The following is a 19,956-nucleotide window of genomic DNA, read 5'->3' on the forward strand; positions in this document are numbered from 1 at the left end:
CTTGAAGACCATGTTAATTTTTTTTTTTTTGAAGTTTAGTTTAGCTTCTGCAGCTGTCAACCTGCTTTCAAACTGCTTTTATCTGCTCTACACGTTTCCAAACAATTGGACACGGGTGCAGCTGGTTAAGGTGTATATTAACTGAGGATGTGTAAGAGGATGTAGAGGTGTGTGGAGCAGAGTCTTCCAGGGAAAGGATGTGTGGGATGTGAGGAAAAAGAGACTTAAGAACAAAAAGAAAGGTATTTAAAAATGTGTTTTTGTTTTACAGGGTAAAAGGAGTTAGCCTTCCCTGCCTTAGGTTTAGGGGAGTTTAAAAGAAAAATTGTGTTAGTAAGTGCACCAAGGGAGCTAGGGTTTTGTTTGATGCCTACTTGATTTGTTCCAGTGTAAATATTAGTAAATAATAAAAGTGTGGAAACTGCGCTAGAATAAAATATTGACTCAGAGTTTCTTGGTGCACCTACACAAAAGCGGTGATAGAGTCCTGGGCAACCTGACCTGAAGTCCCTGCCCTTATAGACTAGTCAAAGCATTCCAGCTGTGCCATCATAACTTATTTATCCAACCCTTGCATCTAAATATAAACATATCTTATTTCATTGCTTTGTTTTACTGTTTCCTTACCTTTTCATGATGTTTGCAATCTTTCTTAGTGGTTCTTATTGTGAGTTTTCAAACACCGATTTCTTGTTGATTCTGTGTTAAGGTGCTTAAATAAGGAGTTCAGGAACTTCTCTTTAGTTCTGGTTGCCTGCCATAGACATATGTAGTGTAGGCTAGATCAGTGTCACCTAAGCATTGCAGCGGATTGCCAGCAAAAAAAAGGAAACTTCTTTCAAAATGGAAGATCACTAGATTCGATAAGGACAATTTGGCTGATCTAGCCTAGGGTTACATTTAACAGGCAACTAGAACTTAAAGCATCTTAACATAGACAGAAAAAACTATATTTGTGTAATTACAAGTAAGTCAGTAAAATCCATCCCCCACCACTACAGTACAGAAATGTATATAATAAGAAATGGCAGTGAAATGCTTATCAATTTTAAAAAATTGTTCTCCAGATATCTCTCTCTCTCTCTCTCTCTCTCTCTCTCTCTCTCTCTCTCTCTCTCTCTCTCTCTCTCTACAGTGCCTTGCATAAGTATCCACCCCCCTTGGACTTTTCCACATTTTGTAGTGTTATAACCTGTAATTAAAATGGATTTCATTAGGATTTTTTGTCACTGATCTACACAAAATAGTCCGTAATGTCGAGGTGGGGGAAAAAATCTACATATTTTTCAAAATTATTTACAAATAAAAAACTGAAAAGTCTTGATTGCATAAGTATTCACCCCCTTTGCCGTGACACCCCTAAATAAGCTCTGGTGCAACCAATTGCATTCAGAAGTCACATAATTAGTTGAATGGAGTCGACCTGTGTGCAATTAAAGTGTCACATGATCTCAGATTAAATACACCTGTTTCTGGAAGGTCCCAGGGTTTGTTAGAGAGCATATCTAAACAAACAGCATCATGAAGACCAAGGAGCTATCAAAACAAGTCCGGGATAAAGTTCTGGAGAAGCACCAATCAGGGTTGGGTTATAAAAAAATATCCCAAACTTTGAACATCCCCCGGAGCACCGTTAAATCCATTATTAAAAAATGGAAAGAATATGGCACAACCGCGACTCTGCCTAGAGAAGGCCGTCCACCAAAACTCAGTGACCAGGTAAGGAGGGCATTAGTCAAAGAAGCAACCAAGAGGCCAATGGTAACTCTGAAGGAGCTGGAGAGATCCACAGCTGAGATGGGAGAAACCGTCCATGGGACAACTATAACCCGGACGCTCCACAAAGCTGGGCTTTATGGAAGAGTGGCGAGAAGAAAGCCATTGCTGAAAAAAAAACATATCAAATCCTGTTTGGATTTTGCCAAAAGGCATGTGGGAGACTGTGGCAATGTGCCCCGTCCCTGTGTGCATTTGTGTGTTGCGTGCGTGTGTTAATGTTGGTGTATAGATTGGTACACGGGATATAAACGGGTCTGTGTTTCACGTGTATTTAAAAAGTGTAGATTTGTATTTAGGCACGAGGAGAGCACAAATCACTTCACGTGCTGGTTAAATGTATAATATGCGAGCACGGGGTTGCACAGAATTAATTCACGTGCTGGGATTCAAGTGAATAATTAATTAGTAATTGAATCCCAGCACAACAGTATATATAGATGCACATTTTCACTCACTGGTGGTTAGGTGTTCGGTGAGTGGAGAACGGGATTGGAGACGGAGGTGAAGTAAAATAATAATAATAGTAGTAAAAGTAATAGTTAACGTGTTTTCACTCACCGTGTTTGTTCGTCTGTCTGCCATTGCACTCAGCTCATCACAACCACTGTCTGTGTCTGTGAATTCCTGCTTCTGGTCTGACGCCACCCACTCCGGCCGTCTTTGTGACACGTGGTGTCCTGCGTGGGATCGACAGCGCCTCCAGGACTCAGGCCAGAGCAGGAACCACATGTTTTGGAAAAAAAAAAAAAAGTGTTGGATTACAAAAAAAAATATATATATATATAAATAAATAAAATGGGATGGAAGGAGGATAAAGAGGTGAAGGACAGGGAGGAGGAGTGCCGCCTAAGGGCCAGACATCCACGGCGAACTAACAAGCCAACGCCGGGGTGCCTCCTCTGCGACCAGGATCATCTGTTCGCCAACTGTCCCTTCCGCAGTTATGAGGAGGAGCCTGAGCGTCCATAGCCCAAGTGGGAGGAGCCTGAGCGTCCACAGCCCAAGTGGGAGGAGCCTGAGCGTCCACAGCCCAAGTGGGAGGAGCCTGAGCGTCCACAGCCCAAGTGGGAGGAGCCTGAGCGTCCACAGCCCAAGTGGGAGGAGCCTGAGTGTCCACAGCCCAAGTGGGAGGAGCCTGAGCGTCCACAGCCCAAGTGGGAGGAGCCTGAGCGTCCACAGCCCAAGTGGGAGGAGCCTGAGCGTCCACAGCCCAAGTGGAAGGAGCCCGAGCGTCCACAGCCCAAGTGGGAGGAGCCCGAGCATCCACAGCCCAAGTGGGAGGAGCCCGAGCATCCTACGCCCGAGTGGGAGGAGCCCGAGCGTCCTACACCCGAGTGGGAGGAGCCCGAACGTCCTACGCCCGAGTGGGAGGAGCCCGAACGTCCTACGCCTGAGTGGGAGGAGCCCGAACGTCCTACGCCTGAGTGGGGGGAGCCCGAACGTCCACAGCCCAAGAGGGGGGAGTCGGTGCGTCCACAGCCCAAAAGGGAGGAGTCGGTGCGTCCACAGCCCAAAAGGGAGGAGTCGGTGCGTCCACAGCCCAAAAGGGAGGAGTCGGTGCGTCCACAGCCCAAAGAGAGGAAAGTCGGGGCTTCCATAACCCTAGGAACCAAGCTGCCAGCAGAGGGAGAATGCCTGCTGGTCCCACCTCCACCAGCAGAGGAAGAATGCCTGCTGGTTTCCCCTTCCGAGGCAGAGCCGCACCAGTCCCCTGCAAGAGAGGCAGAGCAGCACCAGTCCCCTGAAAAAGGGGGAGACGACATGCTGCTCCCACCTCCGTCGCCAGGAGACTACACGCTGCTCCCACCTTCACCGGCAGGAGCAGAGCAGCCGGAGCTGTCTCTGCCTCCGCCACCTTCACCGGCAGGAGCAGAGCAGCAGGAGCTGCCTCTGCCTCCGCCACCTCCACCGGCAGGAGCAGAGCAGCAGGAGCTGCCTCTGCCTCCGCCATGTCCACCAGCAGAGGGTGAATGCCTGCTGGGTCCCTGTCGACCAGCAGAGGGTGAATGCCTGCTGGTATCACTTCCCCCACCAGCAGAGGATGAATGCCTGCTGGTATCACTTTCCCCACCATCACGAGGAGAGGAGCGGGAGCTGCCTCTGCTTCCATCACCATCAGGGGGAGAGAAGCAGGAGCTGCCTCTCCCTTCACCAGAAAGACCAGGACGTGAAGCTGGCGGCCCTCCGCAGCCCTTGCATAGGCTGCTGAGGGAAGCATGGGGAAGAATCGCCTGGTCGCAGAGGCCGAGAAGAGGGCCAACACCCGCATCCCGGCTGGTCCTGACTCCCTGCCACGCTTCACCCTCGCCTGGGGCTGCCAGCCGCGCCGCATCGCCTGGGGCTGCCAGCCGTGCCGCATCGCCTGGGGCTGCTAGTTGCTCCGCATCGCAGCAGGAAGTACTGTGGCCGGAACCCCACCAAGGGGAGCTGTCGGCCACGAAGAAAGTGGGGGAGGTCAGGAGACCTGCTCCCACTGCAGCAGTTTCGCTGCCGGAGATCGTGGGGGAGGTCCGGAGACCTGCTCCCAATGCAGCAGTTTCGCTGCCGGAGATCGTGGGGGAGGTCCGGAGACCTGCTCCCACTGCAGCAGTTTCGCTGCCGGAGATCGTGGGGGAGGTCCGGAGACCTGCTCCCACTGCAGCACTTGTGCTGCAGAAGAGACTGTGGCCGGAGCCCCGGAAGAGGGAGCTGCCGGCTACGAAGAAGAGGGGAGGTCAGGAGACCATCCCCCAAGCAGCCTTTCCGCTGCCAGGACTGCCCCGGCTGAAGGAGTCAGTCTGGGAGCTGTCAGCACGTCTGCTGACAGCATGGCCAGTAGCAGCCTGGCTACTGGCAACATTGCCACCTGTGGGCCCCTGGAAGCCTCCCTTCCCAGCCCGAGACTTTGGCCTGGACTGCTGGATTTTTAAGGGGGGAGGTGGCTGTTGAGGCCATGTGTGCTGCGCACAAGGGGGGGTATATGTGGCAATGTGCCCCGTCCCTGTGTGCATTTGTGTGTTGCGTGCGTGTGTTAATGTTGGTGTATAGATTGGTACACGGGATATAAACGGGTCTGTGTTTCACGTGTATTTAAAAAGTGTAGATTTGTATTTAGGCACGAGGAGAGCACAAATCACTTCACGTGCTGGTTAAATGTATAATATGCGAGCACGGGGTTGCACAGAATTAATTCACGTGCTGGGATTCAAGTGAATAATTAATTAGTAATTGAATCCCAGCACAACAGTATATATAGATGCACATTTTCACTCACTGGTGGTTAGGTGTTCGGTGAGTGGAGAACGGGATTGGAGACGGAGGTGAAGTAAAATAATAATAATAGTAGTAAAAGTAATAGTTAACGTGTTTTCACTCACCGTGTTTGTTCGTCTGTCTGTCCTGCACCGTCTGTTTAGTGTTTAGTCGTTTTGTATGTCTGTTTATTTTGGCGTCAAGTGCCGTGTCCTGTTTTGTATTCAGTTGTTTAAACCTTTTATTTGTTAATAAACGCTGAGTGCAACCATTGCACTCAGCTCATCACAACCACTGTCTGTGTCTGTGAATTCCTGCTTCTGGTCTGACGCCACCCACTCCGGCCGTCTTTGTGACAGAGACACAGCAAACATATGGAAAAAGGTTCTCTGGTCTGATGTGACCAAAACTGAACTTTTTGGCCTTAGCGCAAAACGCTATGTGTGGCGCAAAGCCAACACTGCTCATCACCCTGAGAAAACCTGTTTCAGTCTGCAAGAGACCTGGGACTGGGGCAGAGGTTCACCTTCCAGCAGGACAATGACCCTAAACACACACTCAAAGCTACACTGGAGTGATTTAAAAACAAGAACCTGAATGTCTTAGAATGGCCCAGTCAAAGCCCAGACCTCACTCCGATTGAGAATCTGTGGCAAGACTTGAAAATTGCTGTTCACCAACGGTCCCCATCCAACTTGACAGAGCTTGAGCAATTTTGCCAAGAAGAGGGCAAAAATTGCAGGATCCAGATGTGCAAAGCTGGTAGAGACTTACCCAAAAAGACTCACAGCTGTAATTGCTGCCAAAGGTGCTTCTAGCAAGTATTGACTCAGGGGGGTGAATACTTATGCAACCAACAAATGTCTTTTTTTTTTTTTGTTTAATTAACTTTTGTGTCACCATAAAACATATTTTGCACCTTCAAAGTGTTAAGTATGTTGTGTAAATCAAATGGTAAAAATCCCAATTAAATCCATTTTAATTCCAGGTTGTAACACTACATGTTAATACCAAGTTTCATGACAACTGGATAAGTGGATCTCCAGATATATGGAAAAAATGTGAAGTGTGAGGTACGTTCGTATGTACAACCGCCTCCGCTTTATCCCATCTGCAGCACGAGATAATAAAAACCATTCAGAATGATTGCTAAAATCATAATGGAGGAAATGTCATTTTAAACATTTAATATTTAATAAAAAACACTCTGCTTCAAACACTAAAGCCTGTACCCTACATCTGAATAGTAGAGAATTAATGGGGGTTATCCCACCCAGGCTCTTTACTTATTAAATATATCCTCAATACGCAATAACCTCCTCTTTAAATGTATTTTAACTTGCCTTGCATTCTAAATCCCATTTTTGCCACCTTCAATATACTGCCAGTGGAACAAAACTAACTTAATCAATATTAACAGTGCAGGCAACAGGGAAACAAAATCTGGCTTTAGTTAGATGTTGGACTGTATCTTTAAGACTACAGCAGATGACATCACTTTCTTTTTTTAGAACATTACATCAACTGGTATTGGGCAGAATGGGCTGTACCAGCAGCAAGCTGGAGAGCAATACTAACCAGCACAGCACCACAGACATGCAGATCTGTTCACAGCAAGGAAAGGAAGCAAAACTGTGGAGGACAGGACACATCTTTTGCTGTTTAACAAAACTGCATTGTCACACGTTCATGTTACATTTTTTTGTGTGCCTAATTATTTTACCCCTGTTTTTATCCCTGATTTACAATGTCAAATTATGATCCCTCATCTCAGCAATTTCCCACAATAGCTCAGGAAAACTGAAGGTCAGTGCACGTCTTCTGATCCTACAACCAAGACAATTGCCTCTTTACACCCATGAGGACGCAACTTGCGAACAGCCAATGTGACAGTTTCTATGGAATCTCCAGCAAAGATTGGCAACTTCGCACATGCAAACCTGCACTCCTCTGACTGTATGACCCCACCATGCGTTGTTTTAACCATTTGGGCCCCTCAGGAAATGTTAAATTGTATTCTAAAATAGGTGCACTCCTAGGCCTATGTACTCCCTGTTTCAGAAAACATATGTTTTGGTTGGCTTATACAGTATTTCCTATACAGGACATATCAGCTACCGGTCCATACATTTCCTCCATCCTTAAAACCTTCCTGGCAACACAGCCCTACTTATTATTTGTTTATTTAGCAGACACCTTTATCCAAGGCGACTTACAGAGACTAGGGTGTGTGAACTATGCATCAGCTGCAGAGTCACTTACAACAACGTCTCACCTGAAAGACAAGGAGCACAAGGAGGTTAAGCAACCAGCTCAAGGTCACACAGTGAGTCAGTGAGTGAACTGGGATTTGAACCGGGGACCTTCTAGTTAGAAACCCTTTTCTTTAACCACTGGATCACACCACCTCCTACTTACAGTAGCAGGAGGTTATGGGTGTCAAATTGAACCATCAGAAAATGTAAATAAAAATTAAATGAAGAGGGTGTTTGTCAATGGGTGTTCCTCTCCTCAGGGAAACTGGGGCTAGGTATAACCTGGTAGTGTAACAGTTGCCATGGTATCCGAATGGCCAATCATAAAATTCCCAGCACCATGCAGACTCCTGTCCTCCGTGTGCATGCAAAATTACAATAAGCTTCTGTGATTTTGCTTGGTTAGAGAACTCATTTTTGTGTGTTTTAAGTTAGGTAAGTAATTGTTTAGATATTTAAAATAACTGTTGTATGGTTACATACGCAAACAAAAAACAGAAAATTGAATGCCATTTGAAAAAAATGGAATACCATTGGAGAAAATAAAACGACAGCTTGTTTTTTTTGAAACCCCAACTTAACTTAAAAACGTTTCTGTGAGTAACAGGGATACACACAGTATCTACCAAATAAAAGTGTAATGTTTTCAATGGAATCATAGCCCCAAAGTACAGAATAATATTGGCTCATCTGCACGTGGTAATCTTTGTTTTTAATTATATGTCTTTTAAAATTTCCATAATTTCCGTACCGGTAATACGTACCATTATTTGATGCCACATCTCATGCTGGAGGGTCTTCTCAATTTGAATGAAAGCTGTCTTTTTGTTTCTATAGAACGAAATATATTTCTATTCCGGTATAGCTACTGTATTATTTCCATAAACAACCTAGTAGCGTTTTCAATTTTAGCAAAGTACCTACCATTCATCCCGTATTAAATTAAAAAAAAAAATACAATTTAAAAACAATGTAGACAAAAGACATCACACGACAATAAATAGACAAATATACTTGGAAAAAAATAAATGTAACGGTGGTTAAGAAATATATATTGTGTTAATTCAACATAAACTATACAACAGACAACATAATGAAATTTGTCATATATGACTTTTACAGTACCTTATTTACTCAATTTTCGTTCAGTGTGACTGACTGGAAAATACGTTTAACCTCAGGATTTAAACTGCTGTTCACGAGCGCTTGAGGTCATCCACGCGAAAGTGCTCGAGAATAGACAAGATCCTATGGAAGAACCAACATTTTCCTTGTCCATAAAAATGTAGGCTTGAATATGCTGATTGTTATGAATAAACTAGTTCAAATAAAATGATATATACTGGTATATATTTAAAAAAAACAATGTAATAACACTTAGCTTTGCACAGGTAGTGTGGTTTTACCTGGTTTGTATCATGCTTGATGAAGGGTTTACTCTCCCTTCTCCAATTCTATAGCAAACTATAGGCTAGTTTAATTTTTATTTATAAAATAAAATTGAAACATGTATTTTTTTTATTCTAGGCAAGATATATCAGGAAAAAATAAATATATCAGGACAATACAAAAGATAGATGTACTCTAAAAATAAATCATTAACAGATTCCACAGGTGTGAACCCAGTGTGTGCCCTTGTGAGAGAACACATGACTATTGTATAGTTCTGAATTCAAAGTTTACATTGTCTAGTCATGAATGTAAGAATGTAAGAAAACACTTAGTTTGTTTTTGCAGACTACTAGAGAATGATGAATGTGGCGAAGAAGAGTCTAGAATGGGAATTGTATGTATGGTCTTTCTGCTCTACTCATCATGACAGTTACAATTCGTTTCAACTTGCCCTCCTGAATTTAATCAGGCTTCCCCAAACAAAACACTGCCTGAATAACATGCTACCAAATACTGATCAATTCAGACACACGCATTACTATTGTGGAGACACAGAATACAAATCTTTTATAGCCCCAGGAATGGCACGGTGTGATGTTTGCCACAGAAAATGTTCTGCAGAAAAGAAAAAAAAAAGTAATTCTTTTTTTATAGGAATAGAATTAGGACCTCAAGTTTCTGAACTTCTGCAAAATATTAATTTATATAGTAACAGGAATCACAAAAATACATCTTCTGATGACATTAGTGATATATGTAATGGTACTTTGTACCAATGTATATGAGCTCTACCAACAGGATAATATCTCTTACATGGCTGTAATGGGTTACCAGTATTTAGTTAATCTTCATACAGTGGCCAATTACATCTACAATTAACAAGCAGCCACCCAACATAAGACAAAAACACAGTTGTGTCTCCTGCAGTCAAAACCTTGTCGACCTTCCCTTTTGATGTATTAGTTAACCACTCTTGTGGCTGGCTTCACGGACCCTGATTAGCACTAATCTTAGACGACCTAATCTTACTTTAGGTAAAGTAATCTAAGATTAGGGATAAACAGGGTCTGGGAAACCAGCCATTGGTCGTTTAACAAGCACAATGTGTCATTGTTGGTAATATTATGTGCGTAATAAAGGCTCCAATACCATGAAGGGGTTCCTGTCACAGGATAAACCACAAGAACCCCAAGATGAGATTACAGCCTTAAATGTCCAGTTTTAAAATAGCAACAGACAGGGGAAAAAAAACAAAAAACTACAGCAATATATACTAGGCTAAATTCTAGTGCCTTTGTAGTATCCAGCCCGTGTGTGCTAGCCTGGTTAGGTAAGTATGTTCTCTGCTTGAAAAATATGATATCTATGTCAATCAGCAAGACATTTCAGAATTAGAATGATCGCGCCAAAATGTTTTATTTTCTAGGAAAGCAGTACAGCTGGGGATGAGGAGTTTGTTGCTGGAAAACTTCACTCAGACTACTTGCTCACTAAATATCTTGCTATCCCTGAATAGAAAATCGTCTCCTCTTTAAAATATGCAAGATATTTTACTGAACAGCCCCTCCCACAGGTGCTGTGGTCCCCAAATATGATCCACTTACTACCAATGCGGAATGACCAGGTGTGACATTGCCTTTTCATTTTACCATCACAGAAAGATTTCTGGATAAGGACTGCCGAGGACAGCACTACATTGAATATTGTACCAGTCTTGGCAATCACCACTTAGGAAAAACATTTTCTGGGTAAAATAGAGAACAAATGCTCCACCCAGTCATTCAGCATTGTTAGTAAATGAATCCTATTTAGAAAACCACTGAACTTGTGAGACGGATTGCTCATTAAAATCAATAGCATATTTTAAAAAGGAGTCAATTTTCTATTGAGGGATACCAAGATATTTAGTGAGCAAGTAGAATGAGTGAAGTTATCCGGCAACAAACTCCACATCACCAGCATTTTTAAAGAATAGACAATTATATATTCAGAGATATTTAGTAAGTAAAGGGTCTGAGTAAGGAAAAATGGGCAATACAATCCTCACCACTAGTCTTGCTATAAATCATTTGTTGTTACTATAATTGTATATACATGCACATTCTATGCTATGTTTGTATGTACACTTCTTGCAATTTACCACTATATTAATAATAATTTAAAAAAGTCAAGAAGAGTGATAATGACATTGTGTGAAAGCAGCAGTGAATGTTTGCCCCTAGAACACTTTCATTTTAGAACCGAGGCTGGAGCTGAATTAAGATGCCTTAATTTTGATTGAATCCAGGCCTGGGTTTACAAAATATTCAATCAAGCAAAAAAACAAACAAGTAAATAAATAAATAAATAAATAAATAAATAAACGATGTGGTACATTTATTTTAAGTGATGGTTTTTAGAGGAGGGTATTCTATAAAATACTATAGGAACAGTAAAATATATTTCTGTAGGATTTATTTTTAATCCTATCAAATCACATTGGAATTTTAAAATCATTCCAATAGGGGCTTTTTTTTTTTTTTTTTTTTTTTTTTTTTAATCTAATAGGATTTAAAGCGAAGATAGGATTTCTTTTCACCCGGGTAACAAAAATGTATTCAATGAACCGTTTTTAAACTTAACACTTTCCCCTTTTCAGTAATAGAGAAACTACTGAATACTCGTAGGATGACAAATGGAATGAAACAAAAATAGCATTAAAACCTTATAAAAAGAATGATATAAGTGTAAACAGTTGCGTATAAACTTATAAACCCTGCCTTTAAACGAATTGCAATTGTGTAATGAATTGCAAACGTGACAGCTAGCTTTTTTTTCATTTACATTGATTGATCATACATGATTACTGTTTTTTTTTTTTTTTTTTTTAAATGTCTTGCATTTATTGTGCTTAAAATATACTCATAATTAAGGATCTGCCTGATGCAAACTTAGCAAGCCGTGGTAATATAGGCTAGTAAAAAAAAAAAAGTCGATTTGTGTTAAACACTGTAATGTTATGACCAAATTCATTATTATTAACAATATTAATAGTTTAATGACGCCTAGTGGCGTCTTTTATATTATAGACACCAAGGCAAAGGTGCTTGCCGCTGTCTCTTTAAATTTCAAGTTGTCACGCTTTGTTGCAGGAAGTGTGAGGGGTGTTCCCGATTTTTTCTCCCCTCCCGATGATCTCATAACAAAGTAGACGGAAGCGAGATCCTCAGTTACACGTTATATCGCCTTGGAAATACACCCGTAAGAACTGCCATCTCGTTTCAAACGAGTGGCAGGGAGGAAGGTGGGTAAGTAGAGGGAGCTTGACAAGCAAACGCAAAATACAAAACGACAACCGACGGTCCGCGCACGGGGGAATCTCCAACCCCCAGTTCCCTCCCTCCGTCCCTCCCTCAGTCTTTCCCAGTCGCAGAAGGGTGGATTTTATTTTAAAGCAGGACTGACATGAACTTAGTGTGGGGATGGCATCCGTTAAGAGCAAGACAAGTGCTGGAGCTGAACCCGAGGAGGAGAATGGAGATTTGGACCAATCTTTGCATCAGATGCTCAAAGCGATAGCGGATGAGAAGAACAGGCTGAGTATCAGACATGAGATCAGTGGATTAGGTAAGTTAAGTTTGGATTTGTGTGTATTAAATAAAACCACTAGCACTGCAACATATAAAAAAGCTACGGATTGCGCGAGGCTAGCTAGTTTCTTACTATTGCTTATCCTTCAGACGAAACAGATATCATAATGACTTAGCCGGTGGTATTTTAAGCAGGGGACGTCTGTCGAATGTCCACAAAGTCTTAAGTAATTTCAACAAACTTCCTTCCTCGGAATTTAGTATTCGTGACAAGACTATTTATGTTTTTGGTAACGTTGTTAGTGTGCGTTGTTCTTTGTGTATACATTTTGTGTCTACCTCATTACCGTAATGAAGAATACAGGACAGCTTTGTCCTGCTGTATATAGTCTGTGTGCCCCAAAGAGGCATGTCGACATGTACAGTCTGGTAACCAAATTAGAGTGGGGGAAAAATGCATACTGTATTACTGTAAATGGCAGAACTGCTGTTAAACGATTTAGCTCCTGGGTTTCTGCAGCATGTCATCAGATTGCTTTGTCTTTTACAAAAATGTCTAAAACAGTATCTGCATGTTAATTGAATGCATTATTAGTAATAACATATACAAGCAAAAAGTAAATACTACTTACCTGTGCCTTGGAAACACCTTCTGTAGCACACACTGTTTATATAGTGTTAATAGACATGGGTTAAATCATTATGCAAATGAGTCCCAACTGACCTGTAATTAATGCTGTAATATATAAAAGGTGCATCTCCCTGCTACACGTCAGTTTGGACAGTAAGATAGCATCCGTTCCAGGTTTTACTACGAGCTTGATTAGTCACAGTGTGTATAGGTAACAAGCTGAGGTGTGTCTTATTAAAGTCGTAGTAAAACCAGGATTGGATCAAACTGCTATGCAATGGGAGTCTTATTGCCATACCAGTGTGTCCAATCACGGAGGAACAAAGTCATTTTGTGTTGGATAAATACAAATATACCACCTTGCTGTTATGCATTGGTAGTAAATACAGCAGACTTCCCCATATTCCCCGCTCACATCCAAGATGGACTGATGATTATAATCTTTTGCTTGCTTTTGAAATTAGCTCGGTTTGTCTAGTAAAAGAAAACCAACGTACTGTGTTAGTGAGCGATGGGTCAGAGTGAGATAAACTGGGCTATACATAATGCATTCTTGTGTCCAGTCACACAGTCACAATACTAGTTGATTCGTGGTGTACAGTTTATATGAGAAAGTCGTATATGATGGCATTGTGTCCATCTCCTCTATCACTGTCACCATTTCTTCCAGGCGATTTTTCTAAAACAACCTCTAACATTCATCCCAGATTCTTATTATAATTTGCTCTGCAGTCTTTAATTGACAATCTGTGGTTCTTTCCATGAACAATCTAGCACAGTAGAAATAATGGTTTTGGGTATTAGTCGTAGGCAAAGTCACAAGGCAGCACACGCAGTGCTGTATCACACGATAGAGGTTGTGATATGTATGAAGAAAACTGGTTATGATGGTGATGGGCTAATTAAAATGATAAAATGATAATTTATGTGGAACTCTTTTGTTAAAAGACACAACTTAAATGAGGTAGGAAGATTACATTCATACCAACCATAAATCACATTTGTGTATCAGTCAAGAACCATGAGGTGGACTACAATTAGCTATGATGTAGTATTGGTCCTCTCTGACAATATGGTATATGATGCGAGTACATGATTCCCCCTCCCATGAATGGTCTAATGGTTCTTTTTTGGAGACAGTGAGACAGGTCAGGATGATAGCTGCCTGATGTCTGAAGTGGAAGCTTCAGAAAGGGTAGACAAGCACTGGTCTCTTATTCTCCGTGCTTCAAGAACAGACTTTCATTTTTCAAAGAGCATTGGCCCCCAAAATAGCTCAAAATCTCTGTAGTACTGTAAAGCTTTGTACAAGAGCCAATTTACTACAAAAACATATTTATTTTGATATGCTTCTAATTGTAGGTTGACTGTAGTGGTTACTTCATACTGTCTGATTTGCTGGCTGTGCCCAGAGCATTCAGAACTTGATATGTTGGGCAGTCATTCCTGAGGGTTCATATCAACATTAAAGCTAGTGTCCTTTAGATAGCTTTTTCACTGTATTCAGATTTTCCTCACATACTCTGACATCTTTGTTATGGTCAATGATGATTCTTTGCAAGCACAGTACAAACAGATTTTTAAACACAACGTCATCTAAACTACAAAAAACTGACTACGTTTTGTCTCGGAATTTAGAACAGTTCTTTATGAACAAATATTTTTAATAGCAGTTTTTAAACTCAGGTGTTTAACATTGCATTTATCAAACATACTGTACATGTTACTCTGTACTACCTCATGTGTTGTTCAGGAGAATGTCCTCAAAGGATATCAGCTGGCAGAATCATTTTTGTAATTTTCAAATTTTTAAGTAATCTTCTAATATTCTGTAATGTCAAATTAGTTGGAAAATAAAAGTATAATCTGTACCTTATTTCTGGAATACAAAGATCTCTCTACAGTAATAACCTGTGAAAAGAAAGGCGAGAACTGTACTGTAGAAAGTGTGTTTTTATTTCAGATGTCGTTTATGACCACAAGATCTTTTTGACACAGTTGTTTATATATTCTGTAATATGACTAAATATGAACATGGTCATTTTTTGTCACCAAAGTGCTTTGCAACTTGTGCTGCTTCAAATATACTGTTACACATGTGCTATGGTGCAATAATTGTGCCCACACTACTGTATTCTAGTCCTGGTTAATACTCAGCAAGACACTTTGCTAAATGCTGGGTTCTCGCCATTGTCCTGTAGAAAACAGTAATCTGGCAGTTGCGCCAATTCAAATATCAACAATGTTGCACTTTCGCACCTTTAAAGACCAGGTCCTCGCAAAGTGCTGAACTAATTTCAGCAAAGCAAAATAAAACTAAAACTAATAGTTTAAAATGAATAAGAAACGTTGTTCGTTGTTCTTTGCTCTTGGCCAATGCAGAGTCACATGCTCCTTCTATATCTCTTGTGTCACATCTGTTCACACTCCGGTTTCAACGGCTGCCTCTGGTGCAGTAGGGCTAAAAACAAGCAACCAATAGTGCCTAAGTAAAAGACCACAAGACTGATGTCACAATGGTTCCCCACCCTTGCACCAAACTTCAATTTTTTTTTTTTGCTGTACTATCATCTTAATTTTCTACATGCATCTGAAATGTAGAGCAATAGCCTAGTTTACTCTTTGTTGTCACCATTGTAGAAACACATTTTTTGGGGAGGATAAAATAATGCAGTCATTCTGCATTAGTAGTAAATGGATAATTGAGGTTGTTCGTTAATATATTTGAAGATTGCTGTTGTTGGGCTGTTTTGTAAATAATAATAATAATAATAATAATAAACCTTTATTTATATAGCCAATTCATGTACAATACAATTCAAAGTGCTTTACATACAGAAAAAAAAATACAAAAATACAATAATAAACAGTAAGAAAAGAGTACAGTTATTAAAAAAAAACAGAAGTAACAATAAAACTTAGAATAAAACATAAAAATGTTATGGAAAAGCTATATTAAAGAGGTATGTTTTTATCGAGATCTGAAGATTACTATTGAAGGTGAATCTCTGATAAAAGGGGGTAAGGAGTTCCAGAGTGTGGGGGCATTAAAACAGAAAGCAGCCTCTCCCATCCTTTTACCATTTACCCTCGGAATACATAAAAGGCCAGCATTTGTAGATCTCAGAGTGCGTTCAGGCTGATAAGGAATTAGCATATCATTTAGATATTGTGGAGATAGTCCATTCAGTGCTTTAAAAGCTAGTAATAGAATTTTAAAATAATTTCTGTAATGCACAGGAAGCCAATGCAATGATGCCAACACAGGCGTAATGTGAACCTTTTTTTTGTTCTAGTTAGCATTCTAGCAGCAGCATTTTGCACTAGCTGTAGACGTGATATAGTATGACTTGTAAGTCCAGAGAATAAAGCGTTACAGTAATCTAACCTAGAAAAAATAAAAGCATGTACTAATTTCTTTGCATCATCCAAGGAGAAGAATGATCTAACTTTCGCAATGTTTCTTAAATGATAGAAGGACACTCTAGTAATGTATTTTATATGTGGTTCAAAGGAAAGTGCAGAATCAAAAATAACCTCCAGGTTTTTCACTTCAGATTTTACATTAGATTTTAGCATACCTAGATCGATGTTTGTCGAGTCCATCTGTTGATTAGAGCCTAAAAGTAAGACTTCTGTCTTATCGGAATTTAAGTGTACCCAGTGGCTCTTCCAGTAAAAGCTTGGAGTTCCAGGGGAATCACTCCAGTGTGGTTGCTGATCTTGGCTGGGGGACTGTGGCAATGAGCCCGAGCGTCCACAGCCCGAGCGGGAGGAGCCCGAGCGTCCACAGCCCGAGCGGGAGGAGCCCGAGCGTCCACAGCCCGAGCGGGAGGAGCCCGAGCGTCCACAGCCCGAGCGGGAGGAGCCCGAGCGTCCACAGCCCGAGCGGGAGGAGCCCGTGCGTCCTACGCCCGAGCGGGAGGAGCCCGTGCGTCCTACGCCCGAGCGGGAGGAGCCTGAGCGGGGGGAGCCCGAGTGTCCACAGCCCAAGAGGGGGGAGTCGGTGCGTCCACAGCCCAAAAGGGAGGAGTCGGTGCGTCCACAGCCCGAAGAGAGGGAAGTCGGGGCTTCCACAGCCCTAGGACCCAAGCTGCCAGCAGAGGGAGAATACCTGTTGGTTCACCTGCTGCTGCCATCCCGAGAGCTAAAGAGGGAGGAACCTTCGCTGCCGTCCCAAGAGCCAGAAGGGGAGGAGTTACAGGCGCAACTCCCTGAATTTTTCTGGGGGGGAGAAGGGCAGGATGCTGGTGTCCCCCAGCAGCCTCTATTTATGACAGGGAGTACGGTGGCCGGAGCCCCAGAAAGGGGAGCTGTCGGCCACGAAGAAGGGGGAGGAGGTCTGGAGACCTGCTCCCACTGCAGCAGTTTCGCTGCCGGAGATCGTGGGGGAGGTCAGGAGACCTGCTCCCACTGCAGCAGTTTCGCTGCCGGAGATCGGGGGAGAGGTCAGGAGACCAGCATCCCCCGCAGCAATTTCGCTGCAGGCGTGGACCAGCATGCTGTCAGCCGTGCCACTACCGGCAGGGGTGCTGACAGCATGGCCAGCCAGGGGCCCACTGAAGCCTCCCTTCCCAGCCCGAGACTTTGTCCTGGACTGCTGGGTTTTTAAGGGGGGAGGTGGCCGTTGAGGCCATGTGTGCTGCGCACAAGGGTGGGTATATGTGACAATGTGCCCCGCCCCTGTGTGCAATTGTGTGTTATATGTTGTATGTTGCGTGTGTTAATGTTGGTGTATAGATTGGTACACGGGATATAAACGTGTCTGTGTTTCACGTGTGATTTAAAAATGTAGATTTGTATTTAGGCACGAGGAGGGCACAAATCACTTCACGTGCTGGTTAAATGTAATATGTGAGCACGGGGTTGCACAGAATTAATTCACGTGCTGGGATTCAAGTGAATAATTAATTAGTAATTGAATCCCAGCACAATAGTATATATAGACGCACATTTCTTTCACTCAGGGTTCGGTGTTCGTGAGTGGAGAACGGGAGAGAGAGAGGGGAAGGAGAAAGAAAGAAAGAAATGTTTGTTTTGCTCACTCACCGTTTGTCTGTCCATTCACCGTTTGTTAAGTGTCTGTTCGTTTTTGTTTACCTGTTTATTTTGGCCGCAAGTGCCGTGTCCTGTGTTTGTGTGTTTCAAACCTTTTATTTTCTGTGCTATTTATTAAATGCTTAGCGCGATCACGCGCCCAGCTTCACCAAACCCCAAATCTCTGTCTGTTTATTTCCTGCATCTGGTCTGACGCCACCCACTCCGGCCGTCTTTGTGACAGGGACCCACTGGTTCAGCTATGGATAGTTCACCAGATCACGCTTCAGCAACCCCAAGTAGTCCCTGAATATGATAACAATACCTGAACATGTATTATTGATATAACTGGACTAATTAATTAAACTGCTGTGTCTTAGGGAAAAAAAGCAAACTGTTGTGTTTTAAGAAAAAGGGCCCCTTGGTTCCTGGCAGGAATACTGAACTGAAGATGACCAGGGCTAGGAGGGGGTCATCTGGACTGGGTCAGGCTGAAAGGACAATGAAAAGACCGCAAAACTGCAAACACAAGCGGTTTGGTGTGAGGAAAACATAAAATATAGATGTCAACAAGTCCCAACTGCAACAACAAGCTGCTGGACGAAAGGAAGCAGACAAAGGACAAATCTCAAATATTTGTGAGTTAAAAAGGCAAGATACGCAAATGATCTCATGAAAATGGCTACTCAGCAGAGTAAAAGGACTATAAATATCCAAGCAAAACTGAACATTTTGCGCTCCACGTCGAATGCTAAACAAGGTGCTGTCACTCTGCTAAGCAAAACTGAAACTCTGAAACTCTGGGACTCTGCCTAAAAACTGAACCAAGACGGGACTCTGCCTGAAAACAGACCCAAGAAGAGGAAGCAAGCTACAAGCGAGTCAATGACCACAAGCAACGAGACTGAGGCCCGGCTGGAGGACAGCCGTAAAACTTGCAGACTGTTATCAGACAAACCAGTCTGGGTCTGCTGTACACATAAAACAACAGTATCCAAAAGAAACTGTGCCCTGCTACCGGTGTAGCTAAAAATTCAGCGAAGAGGACAGAGCGGACGGGCGCTGTTATGGATCCTATACCGAGGACTGAAGACTTTGTTGCAGCTGTTTGTTGATTCTATCAAGAATTGAAAGCTTTGTTGCCGAGTTTGATCCAATGTAGGATTGAAGAATTTGTTGCTGAGAGGAGAGCTTTTGTACTGGACACTTCAACAGAGTTTCCAAACCAGCTGACCAAAAGTCTAAGCTTCAGGGAACTGTTGAGTATAATTCCAGTTGCATTTTCCTTTCATGGAACTAAATTAATTAATTGTAACACATTCACATAGAATTGAACTGTTAGTTATTTAGTTTGCACACTTTGCGTGTAAAATAACTTTTAGTGAAACTTGATGAAGTAAGTAATCTACCTCATATTGTTGTATGAAGAATTTCTTTAAAAGTAAACTTGCCATATACTTAATCTAGAAACCACAGCTTGCTGGAGTGCTGCTTGTGTGTGTGGAGACAGGCGGTGTCATATTTCAATAGCCTGCTAGCCAGCATGAGTGCAGTGAGAGTTTTGAATTGTGTTTTGTGCTTAAGAGACTAAGAGATTTACTTTCTGACTTTTCTGATTTCTGTTTATTATTTGTGTATCTAATAAAATACTACTATTGATTAAACATTCCTTGTGTCCTTGAGCGTGAATGTGTGTTTATAGTAAATCCTTGATCTTTGTAACACGTCAATTAAATATTATTAATAAGAGAACTAATCAACCCAGATAAATATTAAATGATCAATTATTGAATTGTTCCTACAACCTTCAAGCTGAGCCTTCCCAGGCTGGTCCTTAGCCTCCAGGGTTCAGTAGCTTGGTAACGGACAGATCTTGAAATGAAAGGGGAAGTACAGTCATAGAGTACTGCACAGCCCTTTATACCGCTGAACTGATTATAAGACAGTGTCGGTCACGGCTCCCATTTGCCTCATAATGCCATTCCACTAGCACTTGGAGAAACACAAATAGTAGTCTCTTAACTATGGCTCCTAACAACAGTCCAATCCACGGGGCAGCGCT

At 42.2% G+C, this 19,956-nt stretch overlaps 1 protein-coding gene across 2 annotated transcripts in view; it reads left to right on the forward strand.

The window, feature by feature from the left end:
- Positions 1 to 11,787: 11,787 nt before the first annotated feature.
- LOC117414991 (uncharacterized protein KIAA0930 homolog) overlaps positions 11,788 to 19,956 on the forward strand; it is an 86,973-nt gene continuing 78,804 nt past the window's right edge. The window contains exon 1 of one of the 2 annotated variants that reach the window (XM_034024890.3): positions 11,788 to 12,263. In XM_034024890.3, the coding sequence (XP_033880781.1) occupies positions 12,119 to 12,263 (145 nt within the window). In that variant the 5' untranslated portion in view covers positions 11,788 to 12,118. The remainder of the gene's footprint in view (positions 12,264 to 19,956) is intronic. The other variant, XM_034024889.3, reaches the window with a different exon arrangement.

The sequence above is a fragment of the Acipenser ruthenus genome, chromosome 7 (genome assembly GCF_902713425.1).
Source record: "Acipenser ruthenus chromosome 7, fAciRut3.2 maternal haplotype, whole genome shotgun sequence".
NCBI classification, from domain to species: domain Eukaryota; kingdom Metazoa; phylum Chordata; class Actinopteri; order Acipenseriformes; family Acipenseridae; genus Acipenser; species Acipenser ruthenus.